This window comes from Salvelinus fontinalis, chromosome 19, assembly GCF_029448725.1.
Source record: "Salvelinus fontinalis isolate EN_2023a chromosome 19, ASM2944872v1, whole genome shotgun sequence".
In the NCBI taxonomy this organism is placed as follows: Eukaryota; Metazoa; Chordata; class Actinopteri; order Salmoniformes; family Salmonidae; genus Salvelinus; species Salvelinus fontinalis.
In genome coordinates, this window is record NC_074683.1 from 47,430,645 (window position 1) to 47,446,453 (window position 15,809).

Consider the following 15,809-nt stretch of genomic DNA (forward strand, 5'->3'; position numbering starts at 1 on the left):
GAGAGACTGAAGGAGAGAGAGAGAGAGAGACTGAAGGAGAGAGAGAGAGAGAGACTGAAGGAGAGAGAGAGAGAGAGACTGAAGGAGAGAGAGAGAGAGAGACTGAAGGAGAGAGAGAGAGAGACTGAAGGCGAGAGAGAGAGAGACTGAAGGAGAGAGAGAGAGAGAGAGAGACTGAAGGAGAGAGAGAGAGAGAGACTGAAGGAGAGAGAGAGAGAGAGACTGAAGGAGAGAGAGAGAGAGAGACTGAAGGAGAGAGAGAGAGAGAGACTGAAGGAGAGAGAGAGAGAGAGACTGAAGGAGAGAGAGAGAGAGACTGAAGGAGAGAGAGAGAGAGAGACTGAAGGAGAGAGAGAGAGAGAGACTGAAGGAGAGAGAGAGAGAGAGACTGAAGGAGAGAGAGAGAGAGAGACTGAAGGAGAGAGAGAGAGAGAGACTGAAGGAGAGAGAGAGAGAGAGAGACTGAAGGAGAGAGAGAGAGACTGAAGGAGAGAGAGAGGGACTGAAGGAGAGAGAGAGGGACTGAAGGAGAGAGAGAGGGACTGAAGGAGAGAGAGAGAGAGACTGAAGGAGAGAGAGAGAGAGACTGAAGGAGAGAGAGAGAGAGACTGAAGGAGAGAGAGAGAGAGAGACTGAAGGAGAGAGAGAGAGAGAGACTGAAGGAGAGAGAGAGAGAGAGAGACTGAAGGAGAGAGAGAGAGACTGAAGGAGAGAGAGAGAGACTGAAGGAGAGAGAGAGGGACTGAAGGAGAGAGAGAGGGACTGAAGGAGAGAGAGAGGGACTGAAGGAGAGAGAGAGAGACTGAAGGAGAGAGAGAGAGAGAGACTGAAGGAGAGAGAGAGACTGAAGGAGAGAGAGAGAGAGAGACTGAAGGAGAGAGAGAGAGACTGAAGGAGAGAGAGAGAGAGACTGAAGGAGAGAGAGAGAGAGAGACTGAAGGAGAGAGAGAGAGAGACTGAAGGAGAGAGAGAGAGAGAGACTGAAGGAGAGAGAGAGAGACTGAAGGAGAGAGAGAGAGAGAGACTGAAGGAGAGAGAGAGAGAGACTGAAGGAGAGAGAGAGAGAGACTGAAGGAGAGAGAGAGAGACTGAAGGAGAGAGAGAGAGACTGAAGGAGAGAGAGAGGGACTGAAGGAGAGAGAGAGGGACTGAAGGAGAGAGAGAGACTGAAGGAGAGAGAGAGAGAGAGACTGAAGGAGAGAGAGAGAGAGAGAGACTGAAGGAGAGAGAGAGAGAGAGACTGAAGGAGAGAGAGAGAGAGAGACTGAAGGAGAGAGAGAGAGAGAGACTGAAGGAGAGAGAGAGAGAGACTGAAGGAGAGAGAGAGAGAGAGAGAGAGAGACTGAAGGAGAGAGAGAGAGACTGAAGGAGAGAGAGAGAGACTGAAGGAGAGAGAGAGAGACTGAAGGAGAGAGAGAGAGACTGAAGGAGAGAGAGAGAGACTGAAGGAGAGAGAGAGAGACTGAAGGAGAGAGAGAGAGACTGAAGGAGAGAGAGAGAGAGAGACTGAAGGAGAGAGAGAGAGAGAGACTGAAGGAGAGAGAGAGAGAGAGACTGAAGGAGAGAGAGAGAGAGACTGATGGAGAGAGAGAGAGAGACTGAAGGAGAGAGAGAGAGAGACTGAAGGAGAGAGAGAGAGAGAGACTGAAGGAGAGAGAGAGAGAGAGACTGAAGGAGAGAGAGAGAGAGAGACTGAAGGAGAGAGAGAGAGACTGAAGGAGAGAGAGAGTGACTGAAGGAGAGAGAGAGTGACTGAAGGAGAGAGAGAGAGACTGAAGGAGAGAGAGAGAGAGAGACTGAAGGAGAGAGAGAGACTGAAGGAGAGAGAGAGAGACTGAAGGAGAGAGAGAGAGACTGAAGGAGAGAGAGAGAGAGAGACTGAAGGAGAGAGAGAGAGAGACTGAAGGAGAGAGAGAGAGAGAGACTGAAGGAGAGAGAGAGAGAGAGACTGAAGGAGAGAGAGAGAGACTGAAGGAGAGAGAGAGAGAGAGACTGAAGGAGAGAGAGAGAGAGAGACTGAAGGAGAGAGAGAGAGAGAGACTGAAGGAGAGAGAGAGAGAGAGACTGAAGGAGAGAGAGAGAGAGAGACTGAAGGAGAGAGAGAGAGACTGAAGGAGAGAGAGAGAGACTGAAGGAGAGAGAGAGGGACTGAAGGAGAGAGAGAGGGACTGAAGGAGAGAGAGAGGGACTGAAGGAGAGAGAGAGGGACTGAAGGAGAGAGAGGGACTGAAGGAGAGAGAGAGAGAGACTGAAGGAGAGAGAGAGAGAGACTGAAGGAGAGAGAGAGAGAGAGACTGAAGGAGAGAGAGAGAGAGAGACTGAAGGAGAGAGAGAGAGAGACTGAAGGAGAGAGAGAGAGAGACTGAAGGAGAGAGAGAGAGAGAGAGAGACTGAAGGAGAGAGAGAGAGACTGAAGGAGAGAGAGAGAGACTGAAGGAGAGAGAGAGAGACTGAAGGAGAGAGAGAGGGACTGAAGGAGAGAGAGAGGGACTGAAGGAGAGAGAGAGGGACTGAAGGAGAGAGAGAGAGACTGAAGGAGAGAGAGAGAGACTGAAGGAGAGAGAGAGAGAGAGACTGAAGGAGAGAGAGAGAGACTGAAGGAGAGAGAGAGAGACTGAAGGAGAGAGAGAGAGAGAGACTGAAGGAGAGAGAGAGAGAGACTGAAGGAGAGAGAGAGAGAGAGAGACTGAAGGAGAGAGAGAGAGACTGAAGGAGAGAGAGAGAGACTGAAGGAGAGAGAGAGAGACGGAAGGGAGAGAGAGAGAGAGAGACACGGACGGACGGAAGGGAGAGAGACGGAATGACGGGGAGAGAGAGCGAGAGAGATGGACGGAAGGGGAGAAAGAGAGACGGACGGAAGGGGAGAGAGAGAGAGCGAGACGGAAGGGAGAGAGAGAGAGAGAGAGACACGGACGGACGGACGGAAGGGAGAGAGAGAGAGAGAGACACGGACGGAAGGGAAGAGAGGGAGACGGACGGAAGGGGGGGGGGGGGGGACGGCCCGGAGGGAGAGAGACGGGCGGAGAGAGAGAGAGATGCGGAGAGTGAGAGAGGGACGGACGGAGAGAGAGAGAGGGACGGACGGAGAGAGAGAGACGGACGGACGGACGGAGAGAGAGAGACGGACGGACGGAGAGAGAGAGACGGACGGAGAGAGAGAGAGACAGATGGACGGAGAGAGAGAGAGAGGGACGGAGAGAGAGAGGGACGGACGGAGAGAGAGAGGGACGGACGGAGAGAGAGAGGGACGGACGGAGAGAGAGAGGGACGGACGGACGGAGAGAGAGGGACGGACGGACGGAGAGAGAGGGACGGACGGACGGAGAGAGAGGGACGGACGGACGGAGAGAGAGGGACGGACGGACGGAGAGAGAGGGACGGACGGACGGAGAGAGAGGGACGGACGGACGGAGAGAGAGGGACGGACGGAGAGAGAGAGAGAGACGGACGGACGGAGAGAGAGAGAGAGACGGACGGACGGAGAGAGAGAGGGATGGACGGAGAGAGAGAGGGACGGACGGAGAAAGAGAGGGACGGACGGAGAGAGAGAGACGGACGGACGGAGAGAGAGAGAGACGGACGGAGAGAGAGAGACGGACGGACGGAGAGAGACGGACGGACGGAGAGAGAGAGAGAGAGACGGACGGAGAGAGAGAGAGAGAGAGAGACGGAGAGAGAGAGAGAGAGACGGAGAGAGAGAGAGACGGACGGATGGGGAGAGAGAGAGAGAGAGAGACGGACGGAAGGGAGAGAGAGAGACACGGACGGACGGAAGGGAGAGAGCGAGAGAGACGGACGGAAGGGGAGAGAGGGATACGGATGGAAGGGGAGAGAGGGATACGGATGGAAGGGGAGAGAGGGATACGGATGAAAGGGGAGAGAGGGATACGGACGGAAGGGGGGGGGGAGAGACGGCCAGGAGGGAGAGAGAGAGATGCGGAGAGTGAGAGAGGGACGGACGGAGAGTGAGAGAGGGACGGACGGGGACTGAGAGAGGGACGGACGGAGAGTGAGAGAGGGACGGACAGACGGAGAGAGAGAGACGGACGGACAGAGAGAGAGACGGACGGACGGACGGACAGAGAGAGAGACGGACGGACAGAGAGAGAGAGACGGACGGACAGAGAGAGAGAGACGGACGGACAGAGAGAGAGACGGACGGACGGACAGAGAGAGACGGACGGACGGACGGACGGACAGAGAGAAAGAGAGAGACGGACGGACAGAGAGAGAAAGAGACGGACGGACAGAGAGAGAAAGAGACGGACGGACAGAGAGAGAAAGAGACGGACGGACAGAGAGAGAAAGAGACGGACGGACAGAGAGAGAGAGAGAGACGGACGGACAGAGAGACGGACGGACGGACAGAGAGAGAGACGGACGGACAGAGAGAGAGAGACGGACGGACAGAGAGAGAGAGACGGACGGACAGAGAGAGAGAGACGGACAGAGAGAGAGACGGACGGACAGAGAGAGAGACGGACGGACGGACAGAGAGACGGACGGACGGACAGAGAGAGAGACGGACGGACAGAGAGAGAGACGGACGGACGGACAGAGAGAGAGACGGACGGACAGAGAGAGAGACGGACGGACAGAGAGAGAGACGGACGGACAGAGAGAGAGACGGACGGACAGAGAGAGAGACGGACGGACAGAGAGAGAGAGAGACGGACGGACAGAGAGAGAGACGGACGGACAGAGAGAGAGACGGACGGACGGACAGAGAGAGAGACGGACGGACGGACGGACAGAGAGAGAGACGGACGGACGGACGGACAGAGAGAGAGACGGACGGACGGACGGACAGAGATAGAGAGACGGACGGACAGAGAGAGAGAGAGACAGACGGACAGAGGGACGGACAGAGAGACGGACGGACGCACAGAGAGAGAGAGAGAGACGGACGGACAGAGAGAGAGAGAGAGAGACGGACAGAGAGAGAGAGAGACGGATGGACGGACAGAGAGAGAGAGAGACGGATGGACGGACAGAGAGAGAGAGACGGACGGAGGGACGTACAGAGAGAGAGACGGACGGACGGACAGAGAGAGAGATGGACGGACGGACGGACAGAGAGAGAGAGACGCACGGACGGACAGAGAGAAAGAGACGGACGGACAGAGAGAGAGAGACGGACGGACGGAGAGAGACGGACAGAGAGAGAGAGAGAGAGACGGACGGACGGAGAGAGACGGACGGACGGACGGGGAGAGAGAGAGAGAGACGGACGGACGGGGAGAGAGAGAGAGAGAGACGGACGGAAGGGGAGAGAGAGAGACGGACGGAAGGGGACAGAGAGAGACGGACGGAAGGGGAGAGAGAGAGACGGACGGAAGGGGAGAGAGAGAGACGGACGGAAGGGGAGAGAGAGAGACGGAAGGGAGAGAGAGAGACACGGACGGACGGAAGGGAGAGAGACGTACGGACGGACGGAGAGAGAGAGACGGAATGACGGGGAGAGAGAGCGAGAGAGACGGACGGAAGGGGAGAGAGAGAGAGACGGACGGAAGGGAGAGAGAGATAGAGAGACACGGACGGACGGAAGGGAGAGAGCGAGAGAGAGAGACGGACGGAAGGGGAGAGAGGGATACTGACGGAAGGGGAGAGAGGGATACGGACGGAAGGGGGGGGGAGACGGCCAGGAGGGAGAGGGACGGGCGGAGAGAGAGAGGGACGGACGGAGAGAGAGAGATGCGGAGAGTGAGAGAGAGAGATGCGGAGAGTGAGAGAGGGACGGACGGAGAGAGAGAGAGGGACGGACAGAGAGAGACGGACGGACGGACGGAGAGAGAGACGGACGGACGGACGGACGGACGGAGAGAGAGAGAGACGTATGGACGGACGGAGAGAGAGAGAACCAAAAAAGCCCAGTACAACAGAAAGCAGCTGATGCTAATTGAGGAGTCCATAAACACAAACAACTTCTGGCAAAATTGGAAAAAATTAAAGAAATCAAAACAAGAGGAATTAGCGATACAAAATGGTGACATATGGACAACCGATTTTAAAACACTCTACAACACCGTTCAAATTGACACAAACGCAGAACAACGCCAAATTCATGAGAAGTTGAATGGACTAGAAAAAGCTATAAAGGACAACCAAAATCCACTGGACTCCCCAATTACTGACCAGGAGCTCTATAAGAAACTTCAGGCTCTCAAATTTAAAAAGGCATGCGGACCTGATGGCATCCTAAATGAGATGCTCAAACTCACTAGTGCAAAATTTCAATTGGCCATATTAAAACTGTTTAATTTGATCCTGAGTGTAGGTTATTTCCCTGACATCTGGAATCAAGGACTCATAACCCCAATCTTTAAAAACGGAGACAAATTTGACCCTAACAATTACAGAGGCATTTGTGTGAACAGTAACCTGGGGAAGGTTTTCTGTAGTATTATAAATGTAAGAGTTCTAAACTTCCTTAATAAGCACAATGTCTTGAGTAAAAGCCAAATTGGATTTATACCAAAACATCGCACGACCGATCATATTTACACCCTACACACCCTGATAGGTAAACATGTCCACCAAAATAATACCAAAATATACACTTGCTTTATCGACTTCCAAAAAGCATTTGATTCTATTTGGCACACAGGACTGTTCTACAAAGTTATTGAAAGTGGTGTAGGGGGTAAAACATATGACATAATTAAATCAATGTATACTGGCAATACGTGCAGCATTAAAATTGGCAAGAAAAGAACAGAATTCTTTAACCAGGGGCGGGGCCTTCGTCAGGGTTGTAATCTGAGCCCTGCACTCTTCAATATTTACATCAACGAATTGGCCACTATTCTAGATAAATCCTCAGCCCCTGGTGTTAGTCTCCATAATTCAGAGGTTAAATGCCTACTCTTCGCAGATGACCTATGCCTGTTGTCACCCACAGCACATGGCCTACAGCAGAGCCTGGATCTGCTAGAGCAGTACTGCCAGACCTGGGCCCTGGCAGTAAACCCCAAAAAGACTAAAATAATGATTTTCCTGAGAAGATCCAGATCTCAGGGAATTAGACCAAAGTTCTCAATTGGTACAACATATATAGAGTACTGCACACACTACAATTACTTAGGTTTAAAAATAAGCTCAACTGGACACCTTAATGAGGCAGTGAATGAACTGAGAGAGAAAGCACGCAGGGCATTCTACGCAATTAAAAAGCAAATTCAAATTGAAATACCTATTAAAATTTGGCTAAAACTAATTGAATATGTCATTGAACCAATTGCACTTTATGGCAGCGAGGTGTGGGGTCCACTTGCAAAACAAGATTTCATCAAATGGGACAAACATCCCATTGAAACCCTGCATGCAGAGTTCTGTAAGATTCTCCTACATGTCCAGAGGAAAACTACAAACAATGCATGCAGGGCAGAATTAGGCAAATATCCACTAATAATAAAAACTCAAAAAAGAGCAATTAAGTTTTGGAAACATCTAAAATACAGTGACCCCCTCTCATATCACTACCAAGCCCTGCAATACCAAGAGCTGAGCAAAGAAAAGAGTCCCCTCATCCAGCTGGTCCTGGGGCTGAGTTCACAAACCTGTTCTACTAACACACTGAAGCCTCAGGACCAGAACATCCAATCAATCAGAATAAACCAAATTACAACACAGTCAAAACAAAACTACATTGCTTATTGGGAAACACAAGCACAAGCACAGAGCAAAATGCAGTGCTATCTGGCCCTAAATCGACAGTACACCGTGGCTAACTATTTGACTATGGTTACTGATCAAAACCTTAGAAAAACCTTGACAAAGTACAGGCTCAGTGAGCACAGCCTTGCCATTGAGAAGGGTAGACACAGGAAAACCTGGCTCCCTGTAGAGGAAAGGCTGTGCAACCACTGCACAACAGCAGAACCTGAGACGGAGCTGCATTTCCTGACAAAATGTCAAAAATATAAAACAATTAGAGAGTGTCATTTCCCCAAATTTGAAACTCTTATTCAAGGTTTCAAAGACCTCTCTGATGAGGATAGGCTACCCGTCCTGTTGGGGGAGGACGCAGAGAGCTGTGGGTTGGCAGCGCACTACATTGCTGCCTGCCATAAGTTGAGGGACAGTGTCTGACAGACCAATCAACCTGCACATGTACTCTACTGTATGTTTATTGTTATTGTTGAATGTATGGTTATTTTGACACTTAGTTACTGTTGTTACTGTTGTCCCGTTGACCATTTTGATTCTCATTTTTATATTGTAAATAAGCTTTGGCAATATGTACATTGTTACGTCATGCCAATAAAGCAAATTGAATTGAATTGAATTGAGATACGGATGGAAGGGGAGAGAGGGATACGGATGGAGAGTGAGAGAGGGACGGACAGACGGAGAGAGAGAGAGATGGACCGAGAGAGAGAGAGACGGACAGAGAGAGAGAGACGGACGGAGAGAGAGAGAGAGACGGACGGAGAGAGAGAGAGAGACGGACGGAGAGAGAGAGAGACGGACGGAGAGAGAGAGAGAGAGACGGACGGAGAGAGAGAGAGAGAGAGACGGACGGAGAGAGAGAGAGAGACGGACGGACAGAGAGAGAGAGAGACGGACGGACGGAGAGAGAGACGGACCGAGAGAGAGAGAGAGAGAGACGGACGGACGAGAGAGAGAGAGAGACGGACGAGAGAGAGAGAGAGACGGACGGACGGAGAGAGAGACGGACGGACGGAGAGAGAGACGGACGGACGGAGAGAGAGACGGACGGACGGAGAGAGAGACGGACGGACGGAGAGAGAGAGAGAGACGGACGGACGGAGAGAGAGACGGAGAGAGAGAGAGACGGACGGAAGGGGAGGGAGGGAGGGAGGGGGATACAGATGGAAGGGGAAGGAGTGAGGGAGAGACGGATCGAGGAAGGAAGGAGAAAGAAGAGGATGAAAGATTGAGAAAGAGAGGAGAGAGCAAAATTGGAGGAGTGGATGTTAGTAATCTGAGATGGGAGTGTTGATCTAGATCAGTTCTATCTGTAATACCTCCACACTCACTGTATTTAGGCATTAAGATTCAGGCATTAACAGTTAAGGTCATAAACTGTCATGGATGTTTTTCCCTGATCTCCCTCCCTTCTCAGCCTCTGATGAAAATAGCAATTCCCAAATGAGAAACGGGAATGATTTCAAGTTCTTCAAAATAGTTGTGTTTTGAAGTAGTGTTTTGTAGCTTGCGGTGGTTCCAAAATATAATTAGAATCTTCTGTACTTAGACTTCAGTGTAAATGAAAGGTTTGTTTGAGCTATCTGTTTGCATCAAGCCCATGCTCCTCTCCCTTGTTGCTTCTTACTTCCAGGCTAAAATGAGAGCAAAGATTTCCAGTTACTGACTATATTAAAGACATCAGTCTTTGTCAAACTTAATCATGGGCTTACTGCTTCATAGAGGGAGAGAGGGTGTGTGTGCGACGTGTGTGTGTGCGACGTGTGTGTGTGCGACGTGTGTGTGTGCGTGCGACGTGTGTGTGTGTGCGTGCGACGTGTGTGTGTGTGCGTGCGACGTGTGTGTGTGTGCGTGCGACGTGTGTGTGTGTGCGTGCGACGTGTGTGTGTGTGCGCGCGACGTGTGTGTGTGCGCAACGTGTGTGTGTGCGCAACGTGTGTGTGTGTGTGTGTGTGTGTGTGTGTGAGCTCGTACATGTGTTAAAGCCTCTACTAATGAATGATTAATTAGCTGCCATGTTGGGCTGTCCTTTGTGGTGAGTCATTGTTAGCTGGATGGTTCCTGGAAGGCCTGTACTAGAGCGCCTTGCGATGATGGATGACTCTCAATGCAGTCGGAAATGAATCGTCACGCTTTAAAAATGACTGAATTAATTGAGTCTGTTTAGACAACGCTGGGTTAGGAATTAATTTACCAGAGTTTAAAGTAAGATTTCATGTGAATCGATAGCACGTGGGAGATGAATTAGTACATGATGTCCCACTCGGATTTGATGAACCTCATTTAATATGGAGTAACATTCCTTATTTACAAATTCAGATGGTTTCCAAGGGAAATTCTGACATGTTTTAAATGTTACATGTTACACTTTTAAATGTTATATCGAAGGAGTTGAAGCACTGTAGTTAAAGTATATCTTTCAGTTGTCACCTTAAACATGATACATTCTGGTCTTTATAGGAGTCACATGAACAACACTAATTACAGTGAGACATCTGAATGACACTAATTAGTGTGAGACATCTGAATGACACTAATTAGTGTGAGACATCTGAATGACACTAATTAGTGAGAGACATCTGAATGACACTAATTAGTGTGAGACATCTGAATGACACTAATTAGTGTGAGACATCTGAATGACACTAGTTAGTGTGAGACATCTGAATGACACTAATTAGTGAGAGACATCTGAATGACACTAATTAGTGTGAGACATCTGAATGACACTAATTAGTGTGAGACATCTGAATGACACTAATTAGTGTGAGACATCTGAATGACACTAGTTAGTGTGAGACATCTGAATGACACTAATTAGTGTGAGACCTGAATGACACTAATTAGTGTGAGACATCTGAATGACACTAATTAGTGTGAGACATCTGAATGACACTAATTAGTGTGAGACATCTGAATGACACTTTTTAGTGTGAGACATCTGAATGACACTAGTTAGTGTGAGACATCTGAATGACACTAATTAGTGTGAGACATCTGAATGACACTAATTAGTGTGAGACCTGAATGACACGAATTAGTGTGAGACATCTGAATGACACTAATTAGTGTGAGACCTGAATGACACTAATTAGTGTGAGACATCTGAATGACACTAATTAGTGTGAGACATCTGAATGACACTAATTAGGTTGAGACATCTGAATGACACTAGTTTGTGAGACATCTGAATGACACTAATTAGTGTGAGACATCTGAATGACACTAATTAGTATGAGACATCTGAATGACACTAATTAGAGTGTGAGACATCTGAATGACACTAATTAGAGTGTGAGACATCTGAATGACACTAATTAGAGTGAGACATCTGAATGAAACAAATTAGTGTGAGACACCTGAATGACACTAATTAGAGTGAGACACCTGAATGACACTAATTAGTGTGAGACCTGAATGACATTAATTAGTGTGAGACCTGAATGACACTAATTAGAGTGTGAGACATCTGAATGACACTAATTAGAGTGTGAAACATCTGAATGAAACGAATTAGAGTGAGACACCTGAATGACACTAATTAGTGTGAGACCTGAATGACATTAATTAGTGTGAGACCTGAATGACACTAATTAGTGTGAGACCTGAATGACACTAATTAGTGTGAGACCTGAATGACACTAATTAGTGTGAGACCTGAATGACACTAATTACATTGAGACATCTGAATGACACTAGTTAGTGTGAGACATCTGAATGACACTAGTTAGTGTGAGACATCTGAATGACACTAATTAGTGTGAGACCTGAATGACACTAATTACAGTGAGACATCTGAATGACACTAATTACAGTGAGACATCTTAATGACACTAATTAGTGTGAGACATCTGAATGACACTAATTAGTGTGAGACATCTGAATGACACTAATTAGTGTGAGACATCTGAATGACACTAATTACAGTGAGACATCTGAATGACACTAATTACAGTGAGACATCTGAATGACACTAATTAGTGTGAGACATCTGAATGACACTAGTTACAGTGAGACATCTGAATGACACTAATTAGTGTGAGACCTGAATGACACTAATTACAGTGAGACATCTGAATGACACTAATTACAGTGAGACATCTGAATGACACTAGTTAGTGTGAGACATCTGAATGACACTAATTAGTGTGAGACATCTGAATGACACTAATTAGTGTGAGACATCTGAATGACACTAATTACAGTGAGACATCTGAATGACACTAATTAGTGTGAGACATCTGAATGACACTAATTAGTGTGAGACATCTGAATGACACTAATTAGTGTGAGACATCTGAATGACACTAATTAGTGTGAGACATCTGAATGACACTAATTAGTGTGAGACATCTGAATGACACTAATTACAGTGAGACATCTGAATGACACTAATTAGTGTGAGACATCTGAATGACACTAATTAGTGTGAGACATCTGAATGACACTAATTAGTGTGAGACATCTGAATGACACTTTTTAGTGTGAGACATCTGAATGACACTAGTTAGTGTGAGACCTGAATGACACTAATTAGTGTGAGACATCTGAATGACACTAATTAGTGTGAGACATCTGAATGACACTAGTTAGTGTGAGACCTGAATGACACTAATTAGTGTGAGACATCTGAATGACACTAATTAGTGTGAGACATCTGAATGACACTAATTACAGTGAGACATCTGAATGACACTAATTACAGTGAGACATCTGAATGACACTAATTAGTGTGAGACATCTGAATGACACTAGTTACAGTGAGACATCTGAATGACACTAATTAGTGTGAGACCTGAATGACACTAATTACAGTGAGACATCTGAATGACACTAATTACAGTGAGACATCTGAATGACACTAGTTAGTGTGAGACATCTGAATGACACTAATTAGTGTGAGACATCTGAATGACACTAATTAGTGTGAGACATCTGAATGACACTAGTTAGTGTGAGACCTGAATGACACTAATTAGTGTGAGACATCTGAATGACACTAATTAGTGTGAGACATCTGAATGACACTAATTAGTGTGAGACCTGAATGACACTAGTTAGTGTGAGACATCTGAATGACGCTAGTTAGTGTGAGACATCTGAATGACACTAATTACAGTGAGACATCTGAATGACACTAATTAGTGTGAGACATCTGAATGACACTAGTTAGTGTGAGACATCTGAATGACACTAGTTAGTGTGAGACATCTGAATGACACTAATTAGTGTGAGACCTGAATGACACTAATTAGTGTGAGACATCTGAATGACACTAATTAGTGTGAGACATCTGAATGTCACTAATTAGTGTGAGACATCTGAATGACACTTTTTAGTGTGAGACATCTGAATGACACTAGTTAGTGTGAGACATCTGAATGACACTAATTAGTGTGAGACCTGAATGACACTAATTAGTGTGAGACATCTGAATGACACTAATTAGTGTGAGACATCTGAATGACACTAATTAGTGTGAGACATCTGAATGACACTAGTTAGTGTGAGACATCTGAATGACACTAATTAGTGTGAGACATCTGAATGACACTAGTTAGTGTGAGACATCTGAATGACACTAATTAGTGTGAGGCCTGAATGACACTAATTAGTGTGAGACATCTGAATGACACTAATTAGAGTGTGATACCTTAATGACACGAATTAGTGTGAGACATCTGAATGACACTAATTAGTGTGAGACATCTGAATGACACTAATTAGGTTGAGACATCTGAATGACACTAGTTTGTGAGACATCTGAATGACACTAATTAGTGTGAGACATCTGAATGACACTAATTAGTGTGAGACATCTGAATGACACTAATTAGAGTGTGAGACATCTGAATGACACTAATTAGAGTGTGAGACATCTGAATGACACTAATTAGAGTGAGACATCTGAATGAAACAAATTAGAGTGAGACATCTGAATGAAACAAATTAGTGTGAGACACCTGAATGACACTAATTAGAGTGAGACACCTGAATGACACTAATTAGTGTGAGACCTGAATGACATTAATTAGTGTGAGACCTGAATGACACTAATTAGAGTGTGAGACATCTGAATGACACTAATTAGAGTGTGAAACATCTGAATGAAACGAATTAGAGTGAGACACCTGAATGACACTAATTAGTGTGAGACCTGAATGACATTAATTAGTGTGAGACCTGAATGACACTAATTAGTGTGAGACCTGAATGACACTAATTAGTGTGAGACACCTGAATGACACTAATTAGTGTGAGACACCTGAATGACACTAATTAGTGTGAGACACCTGAATGACACTAATTAGAGTGTGAGACACCTGAATGACACTAATTAGAGTGTGAGACACCTGAATGACACTAATTAGAGTGTGAGACACCTGAATGACACTAATTAGAGTGTGAGACACCTGAATGACACTAATTAGTGTGAGACACCTGAATGACACTAATTAGTGTGAGACACCTGAATGACACTAATTAGTGTGAGACACCTGAATGACACTAATTAGTGTGAGACACCTGAATGACACTAATTACAGTGTGAGACACCTGAATGACACTAATTAGTGTGAGACACCTGAATGACACTAATTACAGTGTGAGACACCTGAATGACTGTGAATGATTGTCATGTCTGATTGTTTGTGTGCAGAACCTGAATGACTGATATTGTGCTGTGCAGTTTGCGTGGGTCACTCGTATGACGGAGATCATTTTGTTGTGCTGTGCAGTAGTGCCAACACAGGGTGCTTTTATGACCGCGCTCTTTGTCTGGCACCTAAGTGTCATTGTAAACAGGTAGCGGTGCTGAAGGGGAGATGGATACTGACGAGGCCTTGAGCTTTATGAGTTCTCACCACCGTCCTTCAGAGGGGGAGCACAACACGGCCGGGGTGCCACGAAACACCCCCTTTAACAAATCTCCCCTCCCCTGTCTTCCCCCTTCTCCACTCTCCCAGGGTGACAGTTGGATTAACAGTCCGTTGAGGTTATTACATAGGGAATCGGGCTGTGCTTGTGGTAGAACTTGGAAAGGTGTTCTCTATTAGTCTGACATGAATTTGGTGTTACAGCCTTGGTCTGAATGGTAGGCTATTTGAATTCAGGAATGTGTGCCATTACACACACTTATTGTTTGGTATTACTGTGCAAGATATCTGATGTGGTTTTGGCACAAGGCTGCTCTGGCAGTTCTGTGCAGTGTCTTTCTTTCGCTCTCTTACTTTCTCTCTTTCCCTGGCTGATTCTCCCTCTGTTTTTTCAGAACGCTGAAGTGTCTGTCTTCGAGGTCAACATCCGCTTCATCGGAGGACTGCTGGCCGCCTACTACCTCTCTGGACAGGAGGTATCTGCTCGTCTGTGTCTGTCTGTCTCTGTCTGTCTTTCTGTCTGTCTCTCTGTCTGTCTCTGTCTGTCTTTCTGTCTGTCTCTCTGTCTGTCTCTCTGTCTGTCTCTGTCTCTTTCTGTCTGTCTGTCTCTCTGTCTGTCTCTCTGTCTGTCTCTCTGTCTGTCTCTCTGTCTGTCTGTCTGTCTTGAAGCTGACCTCATTTAGTTAATTGGTGGATTGTATGGTCGACCGAGATTTCTTTAGTCGAGCAGTCGAAAACAGATCTTTTTTTTTGTTCATGGTGCACAAGACACCGTTCTGATTTGCGCCTCTTTCAGTGGACTAATCCATTGTGGAGGCCACCGGAATGGCACAGTCCATCACTCTAAGACATGCTACTGTAATTGTATATGGTTATATTATGTAAGAATAATGTAACACTAATAAATATAATATCATTTTATTACAAATGCGCTTTCTCCTGCGTTTGATAGCGGTCGCTGTCTGCGGTCCTGAAACATAATCTACAGTGCTGTTGAATTGACTCCTTTCCCTATATGTTGCTATGTGCATAGTAACAAAATTAACCAGCATATTGGTGTTGAGAACAATGCAGTTGAGGCAGCTTTCTTTTTTTTTCACAGTATGTCCATCACGCTCCCTCTTGAGTCATTTGTGTCTCAATGATTTAATGAAACAGTGCGCTGAAAACACGTGTCAAACTCATTCCACAGAGAGCCGAGTGTCTGCAGGTTTTCGCTCCACCGTTTTATTTGTTTGATGAATTAAGGTCACTAATTAGTAA

General features: G+C 46.7%; 1 protein-coding gene across 1 annotated transcript in view; it reads left to right on the forward strand.

Annotated features, from left to right (window-relative positions):
* LOC129816864 (mannosyl-oligosaccharide 1,2-alpha-mannosidase IB-like) overlaps positions 1–15,809 on the forward strand; it is a 180,846-nt gene that overhangs the window by 127,298 nt on the left and 37,739 nt on the right. Inside the window, exon 7 of the mRNA XM_055871799.1 lies at positions 14,942–15,022. Coding sequence (XP_055727774.1) covers positions 14,942–15,022 — 81 coding nt within the window. The remainder of the gene's footprint in view (positions 1–14,941; positions 15,023–15,809) is intronic.